This window comes from Tachysurus fulvidraco, chromosome 17 (assembly GCF_022655615.1).
Source record: "Tachysurus fulvidraco isolate hzauxx_2018 chromosome 17, HZAU_PFXX_2.0, whole genome shotgun sequence".
In the NCBI taxonomy this organism is placed as follows: domain Eukaryota; kingdom Metazoa; phylum Chordata; class Actinopteri; order Siluriformes; family Bagridae; genus Tachysurus; species Tachysurus fulvidraco.
The window spans coordinates 9,220,982-9,242,843 of record NC_062534.1 but is presented as its reverse complement, the minus strand read 5'-3'; the positions used below and the strand labels follow the sequence as shown (position 1 = coordinate 9,242,843).

The window sequence follows — 21,862 nt, the reverse complement described above, 5'->3', positions numbered from 1 at the left end:
ATGGTTTGACTTTTTGTGCACAAATCCTCCAAATCATGAGTGTGACCATTGCAGTGGTTTAGACTCTCACAATGGCAGCGTTTCATCAGCATCTTTTCCACAAGAACTGACAGACTCTTCAGCACAGTTAATATACACAATATCTTTATACGAGAAAGACAAAAGGTTTGAGTAGTTTCTCCGGCTTTATATCATGTCCAGCAACAGATGCAACTCATATGACAATCCTCTTTGTTCTGGATTATTCCATGGCTTCTCCCTGCCGTTCTCTGTAGTCTTTCACTTGTGCCTGTAGAATAATGTATTCAGCAGTTAGCTTAGTTAGAACTGATTTACTAGTGACACTAAGCACATTTATGAGATCAGCTCATTTATTTTATTTTAGTTGCATACCGTCAAATCAAATTATGCAAAATTCTTTCATTCAAAAAGAGGTAGAAGGGGTGGCAGTGAGCTACAGAGGTGGAGATGTATGAGGTGCAGATGTATGTGACAAATAAAATTTGATTTGATTTGAGGTGGTGTGATGTGTGATTGTGTGTTTGGGTTCAGCCTTACCTCAAATGTGTGCAGGACATGTTTACAGACATCGGTTAGGTCGTTCAAGCCCTTGCGCAGAGGTTCGGTTGCTGGAAGACCGCCTAGCAAATTAAGAAAATTGTAGACAGTGAAAAAAGTGTTTTACACTTCAGCTGGGGATAGTTTTGACCCATGGGATTGCTGGGGATAGAAGCACTTGGACACGATCACACTGTCTTCAAACTGCCATTGTGCCATCAGTGCATATTTGAAACTTTGGCAGGAAAGAATTAACTATTGTTTCCTCAGGAGCTCTTGGCTGCATAATTACACTCAAATATAAACTGATGTAAAAAGGACATTATTTACATTTACATTCATTATCACACAAATGAGGATGAAGTTATAAACAATAAACTAATTTCAAACTTCTGTTTCTATACTTCGGTAAAGTTGCTTTTGTTTTTAAAGTGCTATACAGATAAATTTATTTAATTAAGGGAGCACATATTGAGAGGTCTTGGGCAAGAGGTTATTGCTGAGGATAGCATCACATGGACAGCCTGGAGATACCTGAGCTTGCTGTGGATAGTACCACTTAAAAAGCACAGGAAAAATGGCATTCAACTGCATATGCAAATTTAAAACTAAGAGTCTCCAAGTTTTGTGAAAACGTTTAATGTTAAAAGTGCTACACAAATAAAATTGAAATGAATATTTTCCATTACATGAGGAAATTCTGTAAAATCTCTCTCAGATAAAGCTCAATCAAAGTTTAGTCAACATGGCACTCTTATTGAAATAGTGAATAGTGAAACAGAACTAGCTTAAAGATTAGTAATTAGCTTAAAGATTTAACCTTAATTGTGTGTGGTCTAATCAGTGACTACTAAAAGTGTATTGTATTAGAAACTATAAAATAAAGAATGTCCTACATACGGCCATGGACACGACTCTTTAGTCTGCCTTGATAGTTAAGTAAGTAAAAGGTGTGAAACTTTCGTGTCAAAGGTGCTTTTGAAGTTCTTAAACATAATTGGATATGGGATGATCTTGTGCAGCCTTTACGACAGAAACTGAGTGAAGGCACCAATATGACGCATCCATTACAGATTCTATTATTATTATTACTATTATTATTATTCCCTTTCTTTCCTAAAAAATCTATTCCTGTTATCTTGTAAAACAAAAAGCTTTAACAAAGATATAGTCACAGATCATCAGATCCAAAGTGCCATCCAAATGATCTGATCTGATTGTGTGTCTGTTGTTTGCACTTGGATTGAATGAGCAATATAGTTTTATGACTTGTATCCATCATATCCATTCTTTTCTGTCCACAAAGTGAAAAATTCTATGTATGCTGTTGATCAGTTATATGAAGGCATGAAGCATTTGGGTTGAAATACTAGCTGTATACACACGCGCACACGCGCGCACACACGCGCGCGCGCACGCACGCACGCACGCACGCGCACACACACGCACACACACGCGCGCACACGCGCGCACACACACGCGCACACACACGCGCACACACACGCGCACACACACGCGCACACACACGCGCACACACACGCGCACACACACGCGCACACACACGCGCACACACACGCGCACACACACGCGCACACACACGCGCACACACACGCGCACACACACGCGCACACACACACGCACACACACGCGCACACACACACAAACCACTAGACTCCAATTAGCTTCTGGGCCAAAAATTCCAGAAAAGTCATAAACACTTATCTTGCATTCCAAGAGGATTAATAATGCATTAACTGATCCTGCTGATGATTATTGAATTTTGTTTGAGATTACTTGCATTAAGTGCCGTTCATGGCATTTATGAGCGGAATTTTAGGTGTGTTTTGTTTCTGCTTATTTCAGGCTATAATCTGTGGACTCTGAGACGCTACACACAGATGTCTGGGGTGGGGGGTGTCTTCTTTCCTGGGAGCCTGCTCCAATGCCACTGAAGTGATTTGATTATTCTTGGTCTAGCCTGCTTCAAAACAACAAAATCTAATTAACATGAAACAAACTCATCTCAAGCCCAAGACACCTAGACTTAAGGAAAGATGTGCTTCGATGTCCAACTGTCTCTACATAAAATGCTGCAAATGAAAGCTGGAGTGAAGAGAGCATTATAATCTAAAGGGCAGCTAAAGATAATTACTGTGAACACTACTGTAGTAGAACTGAAGTAAAGTAAATGGTAGGCAATCTTTTTTTAGTTTTTAGAGTATTTCCGAGGGCCTAAACCTCACCTCTTGTCTGTATGCGGAAGTTGATCTTGCTCTCGGATGGGTGTGTGATGCTGTAGCCACAGAACTCAACATCAGGACTGTGAAAACAGAAAGAGGTCACTGGAAAGTCACAACAACATGGAATGATCTACAGGAGTCATACAAATATCGTATACAGGTGTATAGAAATGTGCAGTTTATAGTGATTATAAATGTTATATGATCCAATAAACCCACACCACACCACATAGATAGATAGATCTTTATCTATTTTTCTTTAAGCACAAAAAATTAACACATTGTGAGTTGATGGCTAGGTTCTCTACAAAAGGAGAGGAGATATTGTTCCAAACTTCTTTTCGTTCTCCACATCATTTTTTCGTCATCATCATACTTTTAAAACTAGAGCAGTTTCCCCAGTATTCTTGTTTCTTTGCTAAGTTCAAATAACAAGGCAGTCCTATTGTGACCTCAGACAATAAAAGGTCTCCAGTGGGTCACTTTCGACCTCCATTCAAGTGTTGATGAAGTTTGTCAATCAGTCTTAAGACCAGGGGGAAAAAAGCCACCCACCATACATGTGCCAAGTGAACTGCCAGATAACTTTTATGGCCCACTCCTTTGGGGTCAATCAAAGGCTGATGAGGTCCCAGAGACACTTTGTGCCCCACTGAAGTTAAATGAATATATCCCATTTTCCTGGGATATATTTATTTATGATCTTTTTTTTTGCCACAGATTTGATTGATAATGTTATCCCAGGAAACACACCTCCAGGCTGTGTAAGGACTATTTGACCATAAAGGAGAGTGATGGGGTGCTGTGCCAGATGACCTGGCCTCCACAGTCACCGGACCTGAACCCAATCGAGATGGTTTGGGGTGAGCTGGACCGCAGAGTGAAGGCAAAAGGGCCAACAAGTGCTAAGTATCTCTGGGAACTCCTTCAAGACTGTGGGAAGACCATTTCAGGTGACTACCTCTTGAAGCTCATCAAGAGAATGCCAAGATTGTGCAAAGCAGTAATCAAAGCAAAAGGTGGCTACTGTGAAGAACCTAGAATGTGACACATTATCAGTTGTTTCACACTTTTTTGTTATGTACGTATATAATTCCACATGTGTTAATTCATAGTTTTGAAGCCTTCAGTGTGAATCTACAATTTTCATAGTCATGAAAATAAAGAAAACTCTTTGAATGAGAAGGTGTGTCCAAACTTTTGGTCTGTACTGTATGAGACATATACACACACATTTTTTCTTCTTCTTCTTTTGAAAGTCAATATGCTTTGAGGCATTAAATTATTCTTATCTCTCTCTCTCTAATTTATATATACAGTATATATATATATATATATATATATACGCTCCTACCGTGCGTAACCTGGGTGTTATTTTTGACAAGGGAATGCATTTCGATAAGCAAATCAGTGCAGTAGTGAAGGCGAGCTTTTACCAGTTAAGACTACTCAGCAAGGTAAAATCATTCTTGTCTCAAGCTGACCTTGAAAAAGCTATACATGCCTTCATCAGCTCAAGGATTGACTACTGTAATGCTCTCTACACTGGACTTAATCAATCACTTCTCAATCGGCTTCAAATAGTACAAAATGCGGCAGCACGTCTTCTCTCCAACACCTCCAAACGCTCACACATCACCCCTGTCCTCCACTCGCTTCACTGGCTTCCGGTGCGGTTTAGGGTGGAGTATAAGGTCCTTCTCTGTGTGTTCAAGGCCATCAATGGTCTGGCCCCAGCCTATCTCACAGAATTAATAAAGGTCTACCAACCAGCCAGATCTCTCCGCTCCTCTGGACATACCTCTCTGGTCATTCCCAAATACAATTATGAGAAGTTTGGAGGCCGGTCATTTGCCATCAAGGGACCAAAGCTGTGGAACGCACTTCCAGCACATTTACGATCCATCACTGTGCTGAGTGTTTTTAAATCGCAGTTGAAGACATATTTATTCATACAAGCTTTTAACGCATAGACCCGGTTTCAACTGCTATTTTATGGTTCATTGTGTTCTTATTGATTCTATTTATTTTGTTTTTATTGTTGTTTTACTGGAAAGCACCTTGTGCTCCTTTTGGCAGTTGTAAGGTGCTCTATAAATAAAATTTGATTGATTGATTGATATATATATATATATATATAAACTGTATCTTTCCACAAATTATTACTGCTTCTATCTCCTAAATAAATGTTTAAATAAAATGGCATTATTTCCTGAAAACAAGGGGTGCTTGTACAAATGGGAACAATCTACTTACTTTTTCATGATCATGTATCTGAGCGAATTTCCCAGTGTGTGGTCCTCTTCATGCAGGACGAACGTCACACAGCTTTCATCAGCACCATCCGCTTGGACCTATTTACAAATACAGAACACAGTAATGGCAGCTTTGAGTCAGTTTAGATTCCCTCTGGAAGATGACATGCGATACCTAGAGCTACACAAGAATTCTTTTAAAGCACCAGCTGTTGTCTTGAACATTTTTTTACGTTATTAAACAAATTTATTTTGGATATTTTTATATCACAACAATCTGCAATGTTCAAAGATGTGTGTTGATTTTTTATATCCTTTGTATCTACCCATTATCATTAGCTTGCTTTGCTAATCTGCCAACACACCCTGTGTATGAACACTGATTAATGCATTTGTGCGTATTTGTGTTTAACTAGTTAAGATACACTACATAGCCAGACATTTGTGGACACCTGACCATCACACTTATTTGATGCACACATTCGCCTCATATGTCATTTGTATGCATGCTGTAGCGTTACAATTTCCATTACAATGTCCAAGAAGACACAGTTTGCCAAAGCTGCTGTGGAAGAACTGCCAGCAGTAAGTCCCTGACCTCAAGCTCATCCTTGACCGCACCCCAGACCTCCTCACACAACACTGTTGCCTGAGTTCAGTAATGTAGTTGTAACAGACCATCAGTGCAAACCCCCATAACCACATTACAAAATCTAATGGAAATCCGTCCCAGAAGAGTGGGGGTTATAATAGCAGCAAAAGGGTCTAAATATGGAATGGGATGTTCAAAAAAAGTTACTTAGACAGTGACACAATTTGTCATTTTGCCTCTGTACACAACCACAAAGCATTAAAAAAATGAAGCCATCAAGAGAAGTGTAGAATTTCAGCTTTCGTTTTAAGAAAACCATTGCATTAACAGTTTTAGAAACCATAACCAATTATTTTTATAGTCCCTCCATTTTTACAGACTCAGTTTTTCTTTCCATTGTTGGAGGTGAATCATTTTCAGTCAGTGACTGCCGGAAGCTTAGATCCCAAGGACATCACCCAAGTTTCCTTTACCATGTCTTTACTACAGACATCTCCAATGGTTGCTTGTTTGTAGGTCTCTCTGTATACAGTTTTACCTTCAGTAAGTGAAATGCATGCTCATTTGGTTTGAGTTAGTAACATATCCTTTAAGTCCTGTAAGTTGTGAGGTGGAGCCTCCATAGACCAGACTTTGTTTGTTCAGCACATCCCACAGATGCTTGGCTGAATTAAGATCTGGGGAATTTGGAGGCCAAGTCAACACCTCAAACTCATTGTTGTGCTCCTAAAACCATCCTTGAACCAATTTTGGCAGGGCACATTATCTAGCTGAAAGAGGCCGCAGCCATCAGGGAATACCGTTTCCATGAAAGAGTGTACATGGTCTGCAACAATGCTTATGTATGTGGTACTTGTCAAAGTAACATCCGCATAAACGGCACCAAATGGACCCAAGGTTTCTCAGCAGAACATTGCTCAAAGCATCACACTGCCTCTGCCGGTTTGCCTTCTTCCCATAGTACATCCTGGTGCCATGTGTTCTAGTTCTGATGCTCACGTGCCCATTGTTGGAGCTTTCGTTGGTAGACAGGGATCAGCATATTAGCACACCCAGATCCATTGGCAGTCATACATGGCCATGTAAAATATCCTCTTCCATGTTTGGCAGATGATGTGGTATGCTTTGTATCATGAACCCTTCCTTTTCCTCTCCATACTTGTCTTTTCCTATCATTCTGGTACAAGTTAATCTTTGTTTAATTTCTCAGAAGAATTCCTTATGTCTAATCTGGCCTTTCTGTTCTTGAATATTACCAGTGGTTTGCATCTTGTTATAAACCTTTTGTGTTTACATTCATGAAGTTCTCTTTTGATACTAGACATTGAAACTCCTCAAGAGTATTCCTGATTTGGCTAGACATTGTGAAGCAATTTTTTCTTCACCAAGGAAAGAATCCTGCTATCACCCACTTTAATTGTCTTTCATTATCTTCCAGGCCTTTTGGTGTTTCTGAGCTCACCAGTGCATTGCTTCTTTTTAACAATTACCGAATTGTTGATTTGGGTTTCTGCTATCTGTTTCTTGGGTTGATTTGGGTTTCTTGTAACTAATGATGATGCCAAGTGTGGATGTTAAGGAGACCAACTCCAGATGTTCATTTAAAAATGAATTATGTTGGTGTAGAGGCAACATTACAAAAATGATGCCAATGTGTAAATACTGATAGACCTGACTGTAGCTACTAATCCTGCTCACAAGAGACAAAATACCAACAAACTAAAATGACATTCAGAACTATAAAACATACCACAATCATGTAACCATAATAAAATAAATCTCAAAGGAATCATGTCGAAAGACTTGTCACAGCAACATCATGAAAACATTGTAATCCAGGATGAAGCTATATCGCTATAGGAATAACTATCACCACATGCTCTAAAGTGTTTCTAAGGATCTAAAGGACAACGAGACTTTGGGAAACTGCAAGCCAAAACACCTGATAATTAATAACTAATAAAAGCTAATGTTGGCTCCAAATCACTGAGGAGAATCAGCTGTTAACAGACGACAGGAAAGGTGGAGAGATCAGAAAAGTCAGGGAAATGCACTGATCAGAGGTTTCGCTTTTGGGACGGAAGTATCTGTTGACACAGGACAGGAGGGGCAGACTAACTCAAAACTGGAAGAAGATAAAGAATAAAGCGGTGACAGATTAAAGCTACATTAACATGGTAACACTTTAATTTCTGCTCATCAGATAAACAGCAGACCAAAGGAAATTCAAATGATTAGTAGAAATTTCATCACTGAAAGATTTGTTACCATGCAGTGTCCTTTCGGATTATCATCTCTCTCTCTTATATACAGTACACACATCTTCACTACACAATTTTAACAGGATTTGAATGTCACATACATACATTCAGTTGCATTATGTTTTTAACGAGTGACAGAATTTTCAACATTTTGCCTCTATACACCACCACAATAGATCTGAAATGAAGAAATCAAGACGTGACTTTCAATTTCAGGCTTTTAACGGATTTAACAAAAATCTTTAGATTAAAGTTGGCTAGGAAACATCTAAAAAAGCCTGCCTAGTTCTGGAACAAGATTCTTCAGTCATAATAAACCAAGATAATCCTGTACCAGATTGACAGGAGGAGAGGAGAATGAAGGAAAGGAAGGGTTCATAATACAAACATAACATCATCTGACAAACATGGCAGAGGCTGTTTTACATAGGCATGTATGATGTATGAGGTAATGTAGTTATTGATAGTGTGTGCACTGACAGGATGAATTCTAATTTGAAGAGAGCTTTATATTCTGCTCAGAGTCAGTCTAATGCTGCCAAATGAATAGCACAACACTTCACAGTATACATTGGTAATGAAAGGAAATTAAATATCCGATAATGGCTGAGCCAGTCACCTGACCTGAATCCAACTGAGCATGCTTTCACTTACTGAAGACAAAAATACCAAAGGCAGAAAGACTCAAACAAGCAGCATCTGAAGGCAGATATATGTAGTAAAGATTAAGGCAAAGCATCTCCTGCTGTTCATGAGTTTTAGACACACGATCATTGAATGCAAAGGATTTGCAGTGAATAATTAAACATAATTCTTATTTTTAGGGTATTATTATTAGAATTATTATACATCATTATATTAGAATTATGTAAGTTTGTCTAATTACTTTTGAGTCATCAAAAATGGAGTGTGTGTGTAAAAAAAAAGGCATCAATTCTTATATAGTTAATGCAATATTTTTAGCTAAACTGCTTAAATTAAAACAGAAAGTTGTCTCTGCTCAAACAGCATCAATATATCTTGACATTGGTTAGGAACACAATTTGGCAGATGCTCTTGTACAGAGAGCCACATATAAGTCCATATTCATATAAGACCATAATCTAATGAATGATAAATAAAAATATTAGATGATATAACGAACATTTAAGTACTAGTTAGACTTGTTGAGACTGAACCAAAATAAAAATGAATGAGTAAAACATCAGCTGTTCTGCATTGTAACTTTATTTACTTTAACATGCTTTTAATATAAAGCTTAAAACTACAGTCAAACTGAATAGTAGTCAAACCTAGGAAGCATCAGTATACAGTAGTACACTATCAGCGCCCTCTAGTGAGAAAACGTTTAAATTGCAAGTATTTGAATTACTCTTCCATACACTTACTTTTATAAATCATACTATATTTCACTGAACATGGAAGTGGGAAGTCCATGCTCAGAATTGCAGGTAAAAAGAAGGACATCTCTATTAAAGAACACCTGGCTTTAATTTGCTCCGTCTCACCATTTACAGCTACGACAGAGGGGATTTAGAACTGCGCTCCCATTCCAAAAGAACTGTTTCTTTTCAACAGAGCAAAACTTACACTTAAACTTCCAAAATACAGACAGGATATAAATTGTCCCACAAGGGAGAAAAATACACTGGATCATTGCTACACAATTCTTAAGGACGCATATCGCTCTGTACCCAGGGCAGCCTTGGGGAACTCTGATCACTTTTTGGTTCACCTTATTCCAACATACAGGTGGAAACTAAAATCTACTAAGCCTGTAGTAAAAACAGTGAAGAGATGAACCAGAGAGGCAAAGCAGGAACTACAAGACTGCAGGAACTACTGCACTGATTTGAGGCTGGAACTGACAGCTTGGATGAACTGACTGACACTCTGACATCAGTTTTTGTGAAGACGTTTGTGTGTCAACCAAAACCTTCTGCAAAGTAACAACAAGCCATGGTTCACAGCCAAACTGAAAAAACTTCGACAAGCCAAGGAAGATGCCTACAGAGGGGGAGACAAAACTCTGTATAAGCCAGGAACCTACTGACAAAGTAGATCAGAATAGCCAAAAGAAGCTACTCTGAAAAACTGAAAAGCAGGTTTTCAGATAACAACCCTGCATCAGTGAGGAAAGGCCTGCAAGACATCACATATTACCAGAGTCGCCCCCCATTTCCCACTGAAGCAAACAAAGACCTGCCTGACGACCTCAACACCTTCTAATGCAGGTTTGAGAACAGCATCTTCATACCTCCCCATCCAACCCAGCACACTGACTGACACCACACCTCTGGGAACCCCATTAACAACTCCTCCCAGCACTCAAGTTGCACTCACGATTTGTGAAGAGGATGTGAATTGGCTCTTTCAGAGACAGAAGACCAGGAAAACTCCTGGCCCAGAAGGGGTCTCCCCCTCCTGTCTCAAAGCATGTGCTGATCATCTGGCTCCTATTTTCACCCATATCTTCAACAGATCTCTGGAGTTGTGTGAAGTCCCCTCCTGCTTTAAACTCCCCACAATAGTCCCTGTCCCCAAGAAACCCTCCATCACTGGACTGAATGACTACAGGCCTGTCGCGCTGACATCTGTTGTCATGAAGACCTTTGAACAGCTGGTATTGGCCCACCTAAAGACTGAAACAGAACAGATGCTGGATCCTCTACAGTTTGCCTACCGTGCAAACAGATCAGTGGACGACGCAGTCAACATTGGACAACATTACATTCTGCAACACCTGCACTGCCCAGGGACATATGCCGGATTCTGTTTGTCGACTTCAGTTCGGCTTTTTATACTATAATTCTGGAAATTCTTCACTCCAAACTCCTAAGGCTCACTATCCCCCCTTCCATCTGTCATTGGATCACCAGCTTCCCGACAGACAGGAAACAACAGGTGAGACTGGGAGGTGTCATCTCCAGCATTCGGACAATCAGCACTGGCATCCCACAGGGATGTGTCCTCTCCCCACTGTTATTCTCCCTCTACACTAATGACTGCACTTCAAGTGACCCAACTGTTAAACTCCTCAAAGTTGCAGATGATACTACGCTCATCGGTCTCATCCAAGATGGCGATGAATCTGCATACCGAGAGGAGGCAAAGTGGCTGGTGCTATGGTGCAGTCAGAACAGTCTAGAGATAAACACCCTTAAAACTGTGAAGATGATAGTGGACTTTAGGAAAGCCCCCCCAACATGAACCCCCAACACCATTCTGGCAGGAACTAAAGATCTTTGCTTACCAAGACTGCCAGACACAGCAGCAGTTTCTTTCCCCAGGCAATCACCCTGATTAACAGCTCACCATAACTATATTCCCTGCTTCATATCTATAAGTAGACGCCTGAGATAGGCACAGGCTCCCCGTTACTCAAGGTAGTTTGGATAAGCGGTAGAAAATGAGTGAGAGATATCTATAAGTACTGCATTATCAGAACTGTCAGTCTTCACATCATCTGTATATATTACACACACTACTGCTGCTGTATATTGTATAAAAAGCACAATATTGTTATTTGCACTATGCACTTCCAACACTTTATGTACATAACTGATCAGTCATATATTGTGTTCATATTTAATACTCATAATGTCTATTGTATCACATCTTGTATAGTCTGTATTATCTTGTATGGTATAGTGTTATGTCTGTACTTTTGAGAGTCACAAACAGCTGGAACCAAATTCCTTGTGTGTGTGTAAACACACTTGGCCAATAAACCTGATTCTGATTCTGATTCAAGCTTAATTCAGAATCAGATGATTTTGTTGTAACGAACAGCCATAGCCGTTTTTCTTGAAGCTGCAATATTTCACAGAGCTTAGCATACTATCCAAACTAGTATATAAGGTAAAGAAAACTAATCAGCTACTGTTTAGTGGGCTCTTTACTGTCTGCTGAAATGATCCGTGTAATATTGTATTTTGATCTCCTTGTTGCTATAATGTAAAGAATACACTAAAACATTTTAAGGTTAAACGGGTAACTTTATTAAACTCACCATCTCCAAAACCGGTTTCTTTTCTGTATCAGTACCAGCCATGCTTGTAACGCCGAAGATGTCGCTTAAAGATGACGTTATGATACCGACGCAGGCACATGACGTCATTTGTTATTCATTACCAGGCCACCAAAACAATGATCGAATCCCAAACGACCTCGTATTTCTCAGTGTGCTCCATGGGGTATATAGTTACTCCCTATACACTATATGACAAATCTTGGGCTTTTTTCGATGAAGCGTAAAGAAATGACAGAAAATATTTCGCCAGTTTATCATAGTAACAATAAAAAAAACACCTTTGTTTGCCTCGTGGTACCAGTCTCATTTTTGCCCCAAAACAAAATATATCTTATTAAATGACAGTATTGTAATGATGGAGTAAGTTTCTTAATTCTCAACTACTCAAACAACATAGAGTATGTGAAGAAAAGACTTTCTCTAATAGTAGTGACAGTGATGATAGAGTGTTTGGGTCATTGATACAAACTGGTGTCACAGACACTTTATTTATTTGTTTGTTTGTTTGTTTAACTATATTTTTTTCAGTATAAAATCGGACCTAAATATAACAGTACTCAACATTTTCAGGACTTACTCATTCATGTACCTAAATAGCAAATTTCGTGATTAGGTTTAGTTACTGTGTTGTACGTTTTTATAAAAGTATACGTAGAACGTATTTAAACCAGAAAGTTTTTCAATAATTTATGCCTTAAGCTTTCTACAAACATCAGATAACACAGTGTTTATTAACACAGTGTTAATATTCACTGTCAATTATTTATTACTAGACTTCGTGGGAAACGCTAGAGATAACGTCATTTCCGGGATGCAGTGTGGCGGAAGTTACTGGAACTTGCGGAAGGAACTTTCAGCAGCTTTGAAGCTTTTAATGTTTACAACGCAAGTAAAGCCTAGAAGTCTTGATTTTAACGGTATCAGGTATGTTTATTATAATTTATCAACCCATACAGGGTTATAATTGTAAAATGCATGTACTTCTAGAAGGCGAGATTTCCGTCGGTTTGTTTGCCTCAGCTATTTTATCTACAAAAATGTTTCATATTATGCTAGTGGCTAAATAGCTAATGTCAGTAGGGTTATTTTTCCCCACCCGTATTCCTTTAAAGCCCGCCTCGTTTGATAGGGTTAGCTGTTATTTCTTAGCAGATTGGCCCATTTTGTGAGTGACAGGCGTATTAGCCAATCCAGGCTGGATGCTGATAGCCAATCGCTATACATGGGGCGTGTTTTGTCAGAATATTGGTGCGACAAATAAGTCGTATTTATGTGTTGTTTGGAAGCTTGGTGGTTTACACGTGATGTATTTGGTGAATGATTGATCAGGGGATGAGTTAGTTCTACTAAAACAGAGAGGAATGAAAGTTTTAGCAGTCTCCCAGGTTTTATTTTCAGTAGATAACACTGCTAGTCAAGCTGATTGAGTAATCAGGGGATTTTATTGACATGTCTCTTTACTGTTTAACAACAAAACATTGCCATTTGTTTTCCTGCTTTCCATCATTATATTTTCAGTGATAGTTTAGACATTTTCTCTGTCTTTAATGCTCAATTATCTGCGGGTTTTCCTTTGCTGCGTACAAATGGACATAAAACACAGTTCTTAACGTCTTAACTCAGTTTCTAAGGCCCTCAACCTTCAATTGCTTGGTTGTATAAAATGAGATAAATGTAAGTTGCTTTAGATAAGAGTGTCTGCCAAATGCCATGTTGATCACATCACTGAGAAATGGAGAACTACAGAGGAAAAACTACCAATTGTCATAATACATTTACATTTAGCAGACACCTTTATCCAGAGTGACTTACAATTTATTTTAATTTATACAACTGAGCAATTGAGATGAAAAATGCCTTGCTCAGGGGCCCAGCAGTGACAGCTTGGTGGACATGGGATTCAAACTCATTACCTTCTGGTCAGTAATCTACCACATCCCTCATCATAATATTGTCTATCATTGGCTTGCGCTGATAAACTAGCATTTCAAATGTAGCAATTTATCTTGCATTTTCTTTACCCTAAATTGAACTATTCTGGAGGGATAATAGAAGAACGGGGGCATAGAAGCCTTTATTATCACCACATATACGTTACAGAACAGTGGAATTCTCTTTTTCACAAACCCCAACTGAGGAGGTTGGGGTCAGAGTGCAGGGGCAGCTATGATACAGCGCCTCTGGAGCAGGGAGGGTTGAGGGCCTTGCTCAAGGGTCCAGCAGTGGCAGCTTGGCTGTGCTGGGCCTTGAACTCTGATCCTCCAATCAACAACCCAGAGCCTTAACCAGTTGTGCCACCACTGCAATAATAGAAAAAAATTTCTTTGAGTTGATTTGTGGCTGCAAATTTTTTGAAGGTGTGAACATGAATAATATACAGAGCGACATGGAGCAGCGACTACCAATGGGCACGAAGACGCTTAAACTCTTTAGTTTCTGTATATGCATCATAAGTTAGAACACATTTTCTGTCCATTTTGATTAACATGTTTATATGCAGTTCCATCCCTTATGTATAATACGGAGAGCAGGGATTCTCAACACCCAGTCACGGGCCTCCAACCTACAATTCAAATCTCAGCAGTAAACAGTTTCTTGTATCCAAGTGGTAACATTTTACTTGTTTTTTTTGTTTTTTTTTACGCCATTTTGTGCACTTTGATGCGATACCTACATTACCTACATTGTCATTACCTACATTAATATTCACATGTAAACAAGACATATTTATTTTTTAGTACAAATGCAGTGACAATACTTTTAAACTTTACAGGACGAGAATATTTTCGGTCACTGGTGTGACAGATGGTGTAAGATTGGAACTGATGTTAGTGTTGTAATCCCCACTGGTTTAGCAATGATTTTCCTGTGTGTGTGTGTGTGTGTGTGTGTGTGTGTGTGTGTGTGTGTGTGTACACTAAACTGATACATGTTGTCCTTGTAATTGCTCACTAGTTATTGACCACCAACGTTGTTTTTGCACTCTCCAGCTCTGTGCTATGGCGATCCTTTTCGCTGTGGTAGCTCGTGGAAACACAATACTCGCCAAACATGCCTGGTTTGCAGGAAACTTTCTTGAGGTGACGGAGCAAATTCTGGCAAAGATTCCATCTGAAAACAACAAACTAACCTACTCGCATGGCAGGTAGGAACCATGGAGGCTCCTTTACATTGCTGTTGAATCTGAACAGCTTCTTAAATATAATGCCTGACATAATCTCTCTTGATTTCAGATATCTCTTCCACTACATCTGTCACGACCGAATTATCTATTTATGCATCACAGATGAAGTGAGTATGAGATTTGTGGAATTTCCCTGGTCGCTCAGGCTTTTTTTTCCCCACTGCACAACAGTAGCAAACCGGTTTGCTGATGCCCTTCATGTCGACCCATACAGAACAACTGTGTTTCTGTTCTGAGCTTGTTGGTTGTTGTAATCTTAAGGGCACAGCACACACTTGTTTTAGGTGAATTCTGTTCTAACTGTGTTTTAAAGTTGGTTGGAAATGAAAAGTTCTAGTTGAAATGTTCAGTGTAAAAATGGCATCATGTGTTAAGCTATTTTACATGTTGAGCGTTTTCAAGATGAGACAGATGACAGTTCTGTGGATTGTGTGCAGGGATTTGAGAGGTCGCGTGCATTCAGTTTCCTGAACGAAGTCAAGAAACGTTTCCAGACCACCTACGGCTCTCGGGCGCAGACGGCTTTACCCTACGCCATGAACAGCGAGTTCTCCAGCACTCTTGCTGCACAAATGGTGCGTGACGTTTAACCCGATATTTCCCCACTCCAGCTTCCTGTCCTGTGCGCACACACATACACACACATCATGTTAACTGCAGTCAGTTCTGTAGGGAGTGTGTTGCACATGCACAAAAAAATCAAATCACAAATCCTGAATAAATTCCTTCATATTGTAAGACATGATGACTGAATTAACTCAAGTAGACCAAGAAACATGTTCTGTTGGTGTCAGAGACGCTGCTATGGCACGTATCAAAACTGTCACCTTTTGAAAAGCTACATTGAACAGCATTATATCTAAGTGGCAGTTAATTAAGATCAAATAAAAATAATAGGCAATAGAGATGATAAAGCAGAAATGAAGAGAATTTGACCATATTAGAGCAGTTAGCAGTTCTACTGTTAGAGCAGGGAAAAGCTGCTGAGATCCAGACACTGCACTGTTCCATAAAGCAACAGGGCCGGCGTTGAAGAATCAAACACATTGGAAGGCTTTGTTTAGTCTTTTTAGTGCTATAGGTATTAAATGCTGTTCCTCGTGGGTTAAATTGTACGTGTTTAACAACAACTGAGAAAAAATGTTAAACAATTTTGCTGTTATAATGACGTCTTGGGTCACTTGACGATGCCAACATGGTGGATGTAAATATGTCTGGATTGTATTTATACTACACACACACACACACACACACACACACACACACACACACACACACACACACACACATATATATATATATATATATTTATATTTATATACATACTGCATCAAGCAGAGCTGAGCAGTAGCTACTGAATCAAATGCAGTAAAACTCTGCTGAGCACGTTTAGCTGATAAACTGGTAGAACAGTTACAGATTAATGAAGTAAAGATGTTTTGGGATCAGGCCTTGCGACTGGTAAGAGCTGATAAGTGGTTTAATCAGGGAGCTGACAGGTACTCTGGTACAATCCCATGATTACCAATCACACAGAACGGGTGTGACAAAAACAAGCATAATAATAATAACAACAACAATATTGTTCTACACAGCAATCCCATATGCATTGACCTGTATTTATTTCTATTATGATCTCATCACAGAAACACCACTCAGATCCGAGAAGTTCAGATCGGTTGACAGAGACACAGATGCAGGTGGATGACCTGAGAGGCATTATGGTCCGGAATATTGGTGAGTTTCAGACAGATCTCAGAGAATCCCACAGCTCTCTGTTCTTCATGCTGGTTTAACTTATTTAAAGAATGCCATTATACCAAAGCTGTGTAACTTGTTGACGGTTTAAACAAGAAAAAAACTTAGGTTTTTTGAAGAAGAAATAGTTTTTTTTTCTATAGATTATTATTGTATAGCACAGTGCCAAAAGAGTAGTACAAGAAGTGCTACACACATTTACCGATCAGTACGTACTCTGTCAAAGCAGTAACTACTGAAACGCACTGTACTGTAGGTGATTTGACACACGCTAAGAATAGACATGCAAAATTTTCAGGATTTAAATTATCATCCTAACAAAGCAGCTGTAAACACGTCAGTCACATGTTCCAATAGTTTTGATAATTTAAACACCAGTTCGGTTCAAACAAAATGTCTTTTTTTAAAAAAAAAAAAAAAAACAGATCTATAGCATTAAATGTGTACATTACATTTACAGCATTTAGCATTAAATGGAAACTGAAATTCTTATTCATCTCTTATTCACCTCTTGATTTCAAACATGAATGTCTTCTGTGTTTAACCAAATGCAAAAAAAAAAAGGCCTTGTCATTCATGTACCTTCCGAGGAAACTGTGTATACAACCTTGATCATACCTCGCTACGTGATCTCAGTGATATTGATCATGACATGGTTGTTGGTGTCAGATGGGATAGTTTGAATGTTTTAGAAACTGAAGATCTGTTTGGGATTTTCACAAATACCAGTTTATAATGTTCACACAGAAAGGTGCTAAAAATACAGCAGACATCCACTGAGAGGCAGTTGTGTAGGTGGAAAAAGCCTTTGTGATGAAAGAGCTCAGAGGAGAATGGTCAGACTAGTCTAAGCTGACAGGAAGGCTACAGTAACTCATAAGCACTCTTTACACTCATGGTGAGCAGAAAAGTATCTCACAATGCTGAATCTTCTCATTTTAGATCTTGTGGCACAGAGAGGAGAGAAGCTGGAACTTCTCATTGACAAGACTGAGAATTTGGTGGACTCAGTGAGTGTGTTCTTAACTCTTAAATGTTGCTGAAAGTGACCGTGACAATGTTTTACTTTTGTTTCTTCTTCCTTTTATAACAGTCTGTCACTTTCAAAACAACGAGTCGCAACCTGGCTCGTGCCATGTGTATGAAGAACCTGAAGATGACCATCATCATCATAATTGTATCACTTGTGAGTAAAACATTGAACGTTTTATGGTGTCTTGCAGGAACATCTTATAAGATCAGTGTGCTTATGAATCAAGAGGGCTTGCAGAATTCTGTTCAATCATGATGCCTGTGTTTTGAGTCCATTTTACAACAAATCTATTTACCATTGCATTTTGCCACAGATTACAATAAGTCATTTATTGGTGAATGGTAATAACACCATTTATAGATACATTTCATTTTGTGCAACATCCACAAAAGAAGTCAGTTACTTAGTTATCACTTCATAGAAGATATTGTATAACCTGGAACCAGACTTTTACTCTGCAGTTAATACGCAGATTGTTATGTTCATGAGAAACACGGAAGCATTAATCCTGTTTCTTCATCCTGCAGATGCTAAATGTCCTATGCTAAAAGCTCAGCAAATAGTTACAGGCTTACATCTGAATGATAAAAAGTCAGCCCATTATCACTGCTCCTTATGTAAATGCTAAAACGATCAAGATTTCTTTGTTAAACAAATATGAAATTCAGGTAGAAAAGTCTATTAGACTTAAAAGGACTATTATGAATAATGTGCAGGCAGATTGTGTACAATTTTAGAGTAGATTTCGATTTTCAAATGTGAAAATGTGTCTGACACTTGTACACTATATGGTTAAAAGTCTGTGCACACACAACCATCTCACACAAATATGTGCTTGCTAAAGCATCCCATTCCACATTTAATCTCATTTTGGTGTTACAATAATTATCACTGTTCTGGGAAGGCTTTTCACCAGATTTTGGACCGTAACATTGGGGATTTGCAAGATTAATCAGAATATCATTGAGCACAGGGTGAGCACACGGTGAGCACTGGGTGAGCACACGGTGAGCACTGGGTGAGCACTGGGTGAGCACTGGGTGAGCACTGGGTGAGCACTGGGTGAGCACACGGTGAGCACTGGGTGAGCACTGGGTGAGCACTGGGTGAGCACAGGGTGAGCACTGGGTGAGCACTGGGTGAGCACTGGGTGAGCACAGGGACTTTGGGAGAAGAAGTTTGTTGTACCGTCAATGTTTCAGTTCATCCTAAAGGTGTTCATTAGAGTTGAGGTCAGGAATCTCAAGTCAAGTCAAGAAGCTTTTATTGTCCTTTCAACCATATATAGCTGTTGCATTACACAGTGAAATGAGACAATGTGTCTCCAGGACCCTGGTGCTACATAAAGACAGAGCTAAAGACTTAAGTTAGTCAGTCCTAGCCACATAAAGTGCATCTCTGCAACCTGGTGTAAACAGTGCAAGACAAGACACAAAGACAGAAAGACAGTGCAGGACAAAAGACAGTGCAGACAAAAAATACAAGACATCACACAAAAGACATCACACAAAAGACATCACACAAAAGACATCACACAAAAGACATCACACAAAAGACATCACACAAAAGACATCACACAAAAGACATCACACAAAAGACAATACACAAAAACCACACCAAACAGTGTAAATACTGTGTGTTCAACAATATTGCATGTGCAGAAATACTGGTATGAACACAGTATTATAGCAGCAGTTGCATGAGGTATTGTAAAGTATTGTACAAAACAGCATTCAACTGAAATGTTAGACAGCATATGCAAAACAGCATCTGTGCAGGAAACTTGATTCTTCGACGTGTAAGCTTGTCTTCATGGAGCTTGTTTTGTGCATGCTGTTCATGTTAGAACAGGTTTGGGACTTTTAGTTCTACTGAAGGGAAATAATGCTGCAGAATATAAAGTCATTCTGTATGGTTGTATAGAGTTTGGAGAAGAGCCACATATGGGTGGGTGATGCTCAGGTGTTCATATCCTTTTGTCTATATAGTTTGCTGATATGGGAATATACAATGTTTGCATTTTCAGGTGGTGCTGTACATCATAGTAACAGCAGCATGTGGAGGTGTGACTTGGCCCAACTGTCGGAGCAAGTAGGAAGCAGAGCTAGAGCTTCTGCTGTCACGCTGACCGACCTGGAAGGAAACTAAACCATTATCTGGTGTTCCTGATCTCTCTTCTGTTAAGCCTGTCTCTCACAGCTGCAGGCTTTTTAACAAACACACACACACACAGACACACACACACACACACACACACACACACACACACACACACACACTCACTCACTCACTCACTCACTCACTCACAAAAGAGAGAGCCTGGAAATTAAACACTCTTTCAAATCCTCCATCTTACTCCAGAGTAACTCGGAGTGTTCCGATCGAGTCAGCGGATGTTTGCGACTGTGATTTCTTCCCCGGAACATTTTCTTTTATCCCATCTTGTGAAGCAGTTCAGTTAATGACGAACATGTATGTCAAGTTCTAACATGTAACCTTTACTAGCAAGGCACAATTTTATGCACACACACACACACACACACTAGTGAGGTGAAGAGTTGATTTCTTTTCAGCTCACCACACACTAGCTCATTGATCACAACGTACAGGTAGTCCTACTCAGTAGCCTAATGCATATACCAGTGTTCAAAATTCATCTCGCACAATAAAAATAAATGATGTTTGTTATGTTATGTATATGTAGCTGACAATAAATACACTGTATTATGATCGCTATGATATATGTGCTGATTTGGGAAATGTAAAAATGCCGCTTTTAGTTCGAGTTAGTAAATATTTGAAATCCAAACAAGAAGAATCAGTATGTGTATAAAACTCAAAGATACAGATTTACAGTTCTTTCCCTCTTAGAAGATAAATAACTAATGCACGGTTCTAACATGGATCGTGGTATAAGTACCACATCTTCATGTTTTTTAACAGAAAATTATAATCCAGACCTATACATGTGCTCAAACCTTAAATACTGTCACAGTTGTACAGGCCATATGCTTTTTTTAAACGTGTACATAGATATCTATTCCATACTGATCTGCAGTAATGAGTTCTCTAAGTTTAACAAAACTTTATCTCAAAGTTTCTAGTTTTACTTTTGCTCAAACATGATCTAGAGATAATGTATAATATCCTACTTTCTATTTTTTATTTCTGACAGAAGTGATGTACATTATGACACATACAACTGCTCTTCAGGTCAAAGTTCACGAGTTACCCACAGTTTGATTATGTAAATGCCTCGACTCATATTGAGCTCAAACGCAGATGTACAGTTCATACACGAGGAGTATTTCACAAGAGACATTAAGGACTAGTGCACTGGTGAGTGGGAGGAGAGTTCAGTCTCCCTGGTTGATTGTTACATATGTGTCAAGTGATTGTTTTTCACCCAGAATGCACTTTTTTGTTTGCTTTTCGCCATAATGATGTGATTATTATTATGCCAAGAATTGTGGAATTGTTTAATTATTCATCAAATTGAAGAGAATAAAGTTCTATCTGAAATACTTGTACTGTATTCACTTGGAGGCTGATAATAGACATCTGTCACAATACATTAACATTTTTTTTTTTTTTTTGGATAAATGGTTACCATATTGTAGATATAACAATGAGGTTATAAACACTTACAAAATAAAAATTAAATATTTCCTGCCTGTAGTTGCAGGAGACAACTTAGATTAGACACATCTGAATCATCAGGGGCTTAGTATTAAGCATGTCTCACACTTCTGGGGTGTGTGAGAGTGAGTGAGGGAGTGGGTGAACGAGCGAGAGTGAGCATGAGTTCTCCCTGAGCTTCAGGGGTTTTCTGAGGATACTCCAGATTCTTCCCCAGTCCAAAGGCATGCATTGTCAGGCTGTACTGGCTCACTGCAACAATGTGTAGGATAAGGAGCATGAAAAATAAAGGAATCGATGTATACCAGA

At 39.1% G+C, this 21,862-nt stretch overlaps 2 protein-coding genes across 2 annotated transcripts; one reads left to right on the top strand and one right to left on the bottom strand.

Moving 5' to 3' along the window:
* Positions 1-122: 122 nt before the first annotated feature.
* polr1d (RNA polymerase I and III subunit D) lies at positions 123-12,071 on the bottom strand. Its single transcript, XM_027135262.2, has 5 exons — positions 11,919-12,071; positions 5,055-5,152; positions 2,802-2,878; positions 559-641; positions 123-289 (listed from the first exon to the last, which is right to left on the bottom strand). Exons 1-5 carry the CDS (start codon positions 12,024-12,026, stop codon positions 242-244), a joined length of 414 nt encoding a protein of 137 aa, XP_026991063.1. The 5' UTR covers positions 12,027-12,071; the 3' UTR covers positions 123-241.
* A 638-nt stretch (positions 12,072-12,709) lies between these two features.
* Positions 12,710-21,436, top strand: sybl1 (synaptobrevin-like 1). The gene is made up of 8 exons (XM_027135261.2): positions 12,710-12,863; positions 14,930-15,084; positions 15,173-15,230; positions 15,561-15,698; positions 16,770-16,860; positions 17,824-17,891; positions 17,975-18,067; positions 19,941-21,436. Exons 2-8 carry the CDS (start codon positions 14,939-14,941, stop codon positions 20,007-20,009), a joined length of 663 nt encoding a protein of 220 aa, XP_026991062.1. The 5' UTR covers positions 12,710-12,863; positions 14,930-14,938; the 3' UTR covers positions 20,010-21,436.
* Positions 21,437-21,862: the final 426 nt, after the last annotated feature.

Bases quoted from the DNA above. Each gene is read 5' to 3' on its own strand.
- sybl1 (XM_027135261.2), top strand. From the start codon at position 14,939: ATGGCGATCCTTTTCGCTGTGGTAGCTCGTGGAAACACAATACTCGCC. The intron at 15,085-15,172 runs GTAGGAACCATG...TCTTGATTTCAG, and splicing joins CTAACCTACTCGCATGGCAG to ATATCTCTTCCACTACATCT. The intron at 16,861-17,823 runs GTGAGTTTCAGA...TTCTCATTTTAG, and splicing joins CATTATGGTCCGGAATATTG to ATCTTGTGGCACAGAGAGGA.
- polr1d (XM_027135262.2), bottom strand. From the start codon at position 12,026: ATGACGTCATGTGCCTGCGTCGGTATCATAACGTCATCTTTAAGCGAC. The intron at 2,879-5,054 runs GTAAGTAGATTG...CTGTTTTCACAG, and splicing joins AGATACATGATCATGAAAAA to TCCTGATGTTGAGTTCTGTG. The intron at 290-558 runs GTAAGGCTGAAC...ATTATTCTACAG, and splicing joins ATGTCCTGCACACATTTGAG to GCACAAGTGAAAGACTACAG.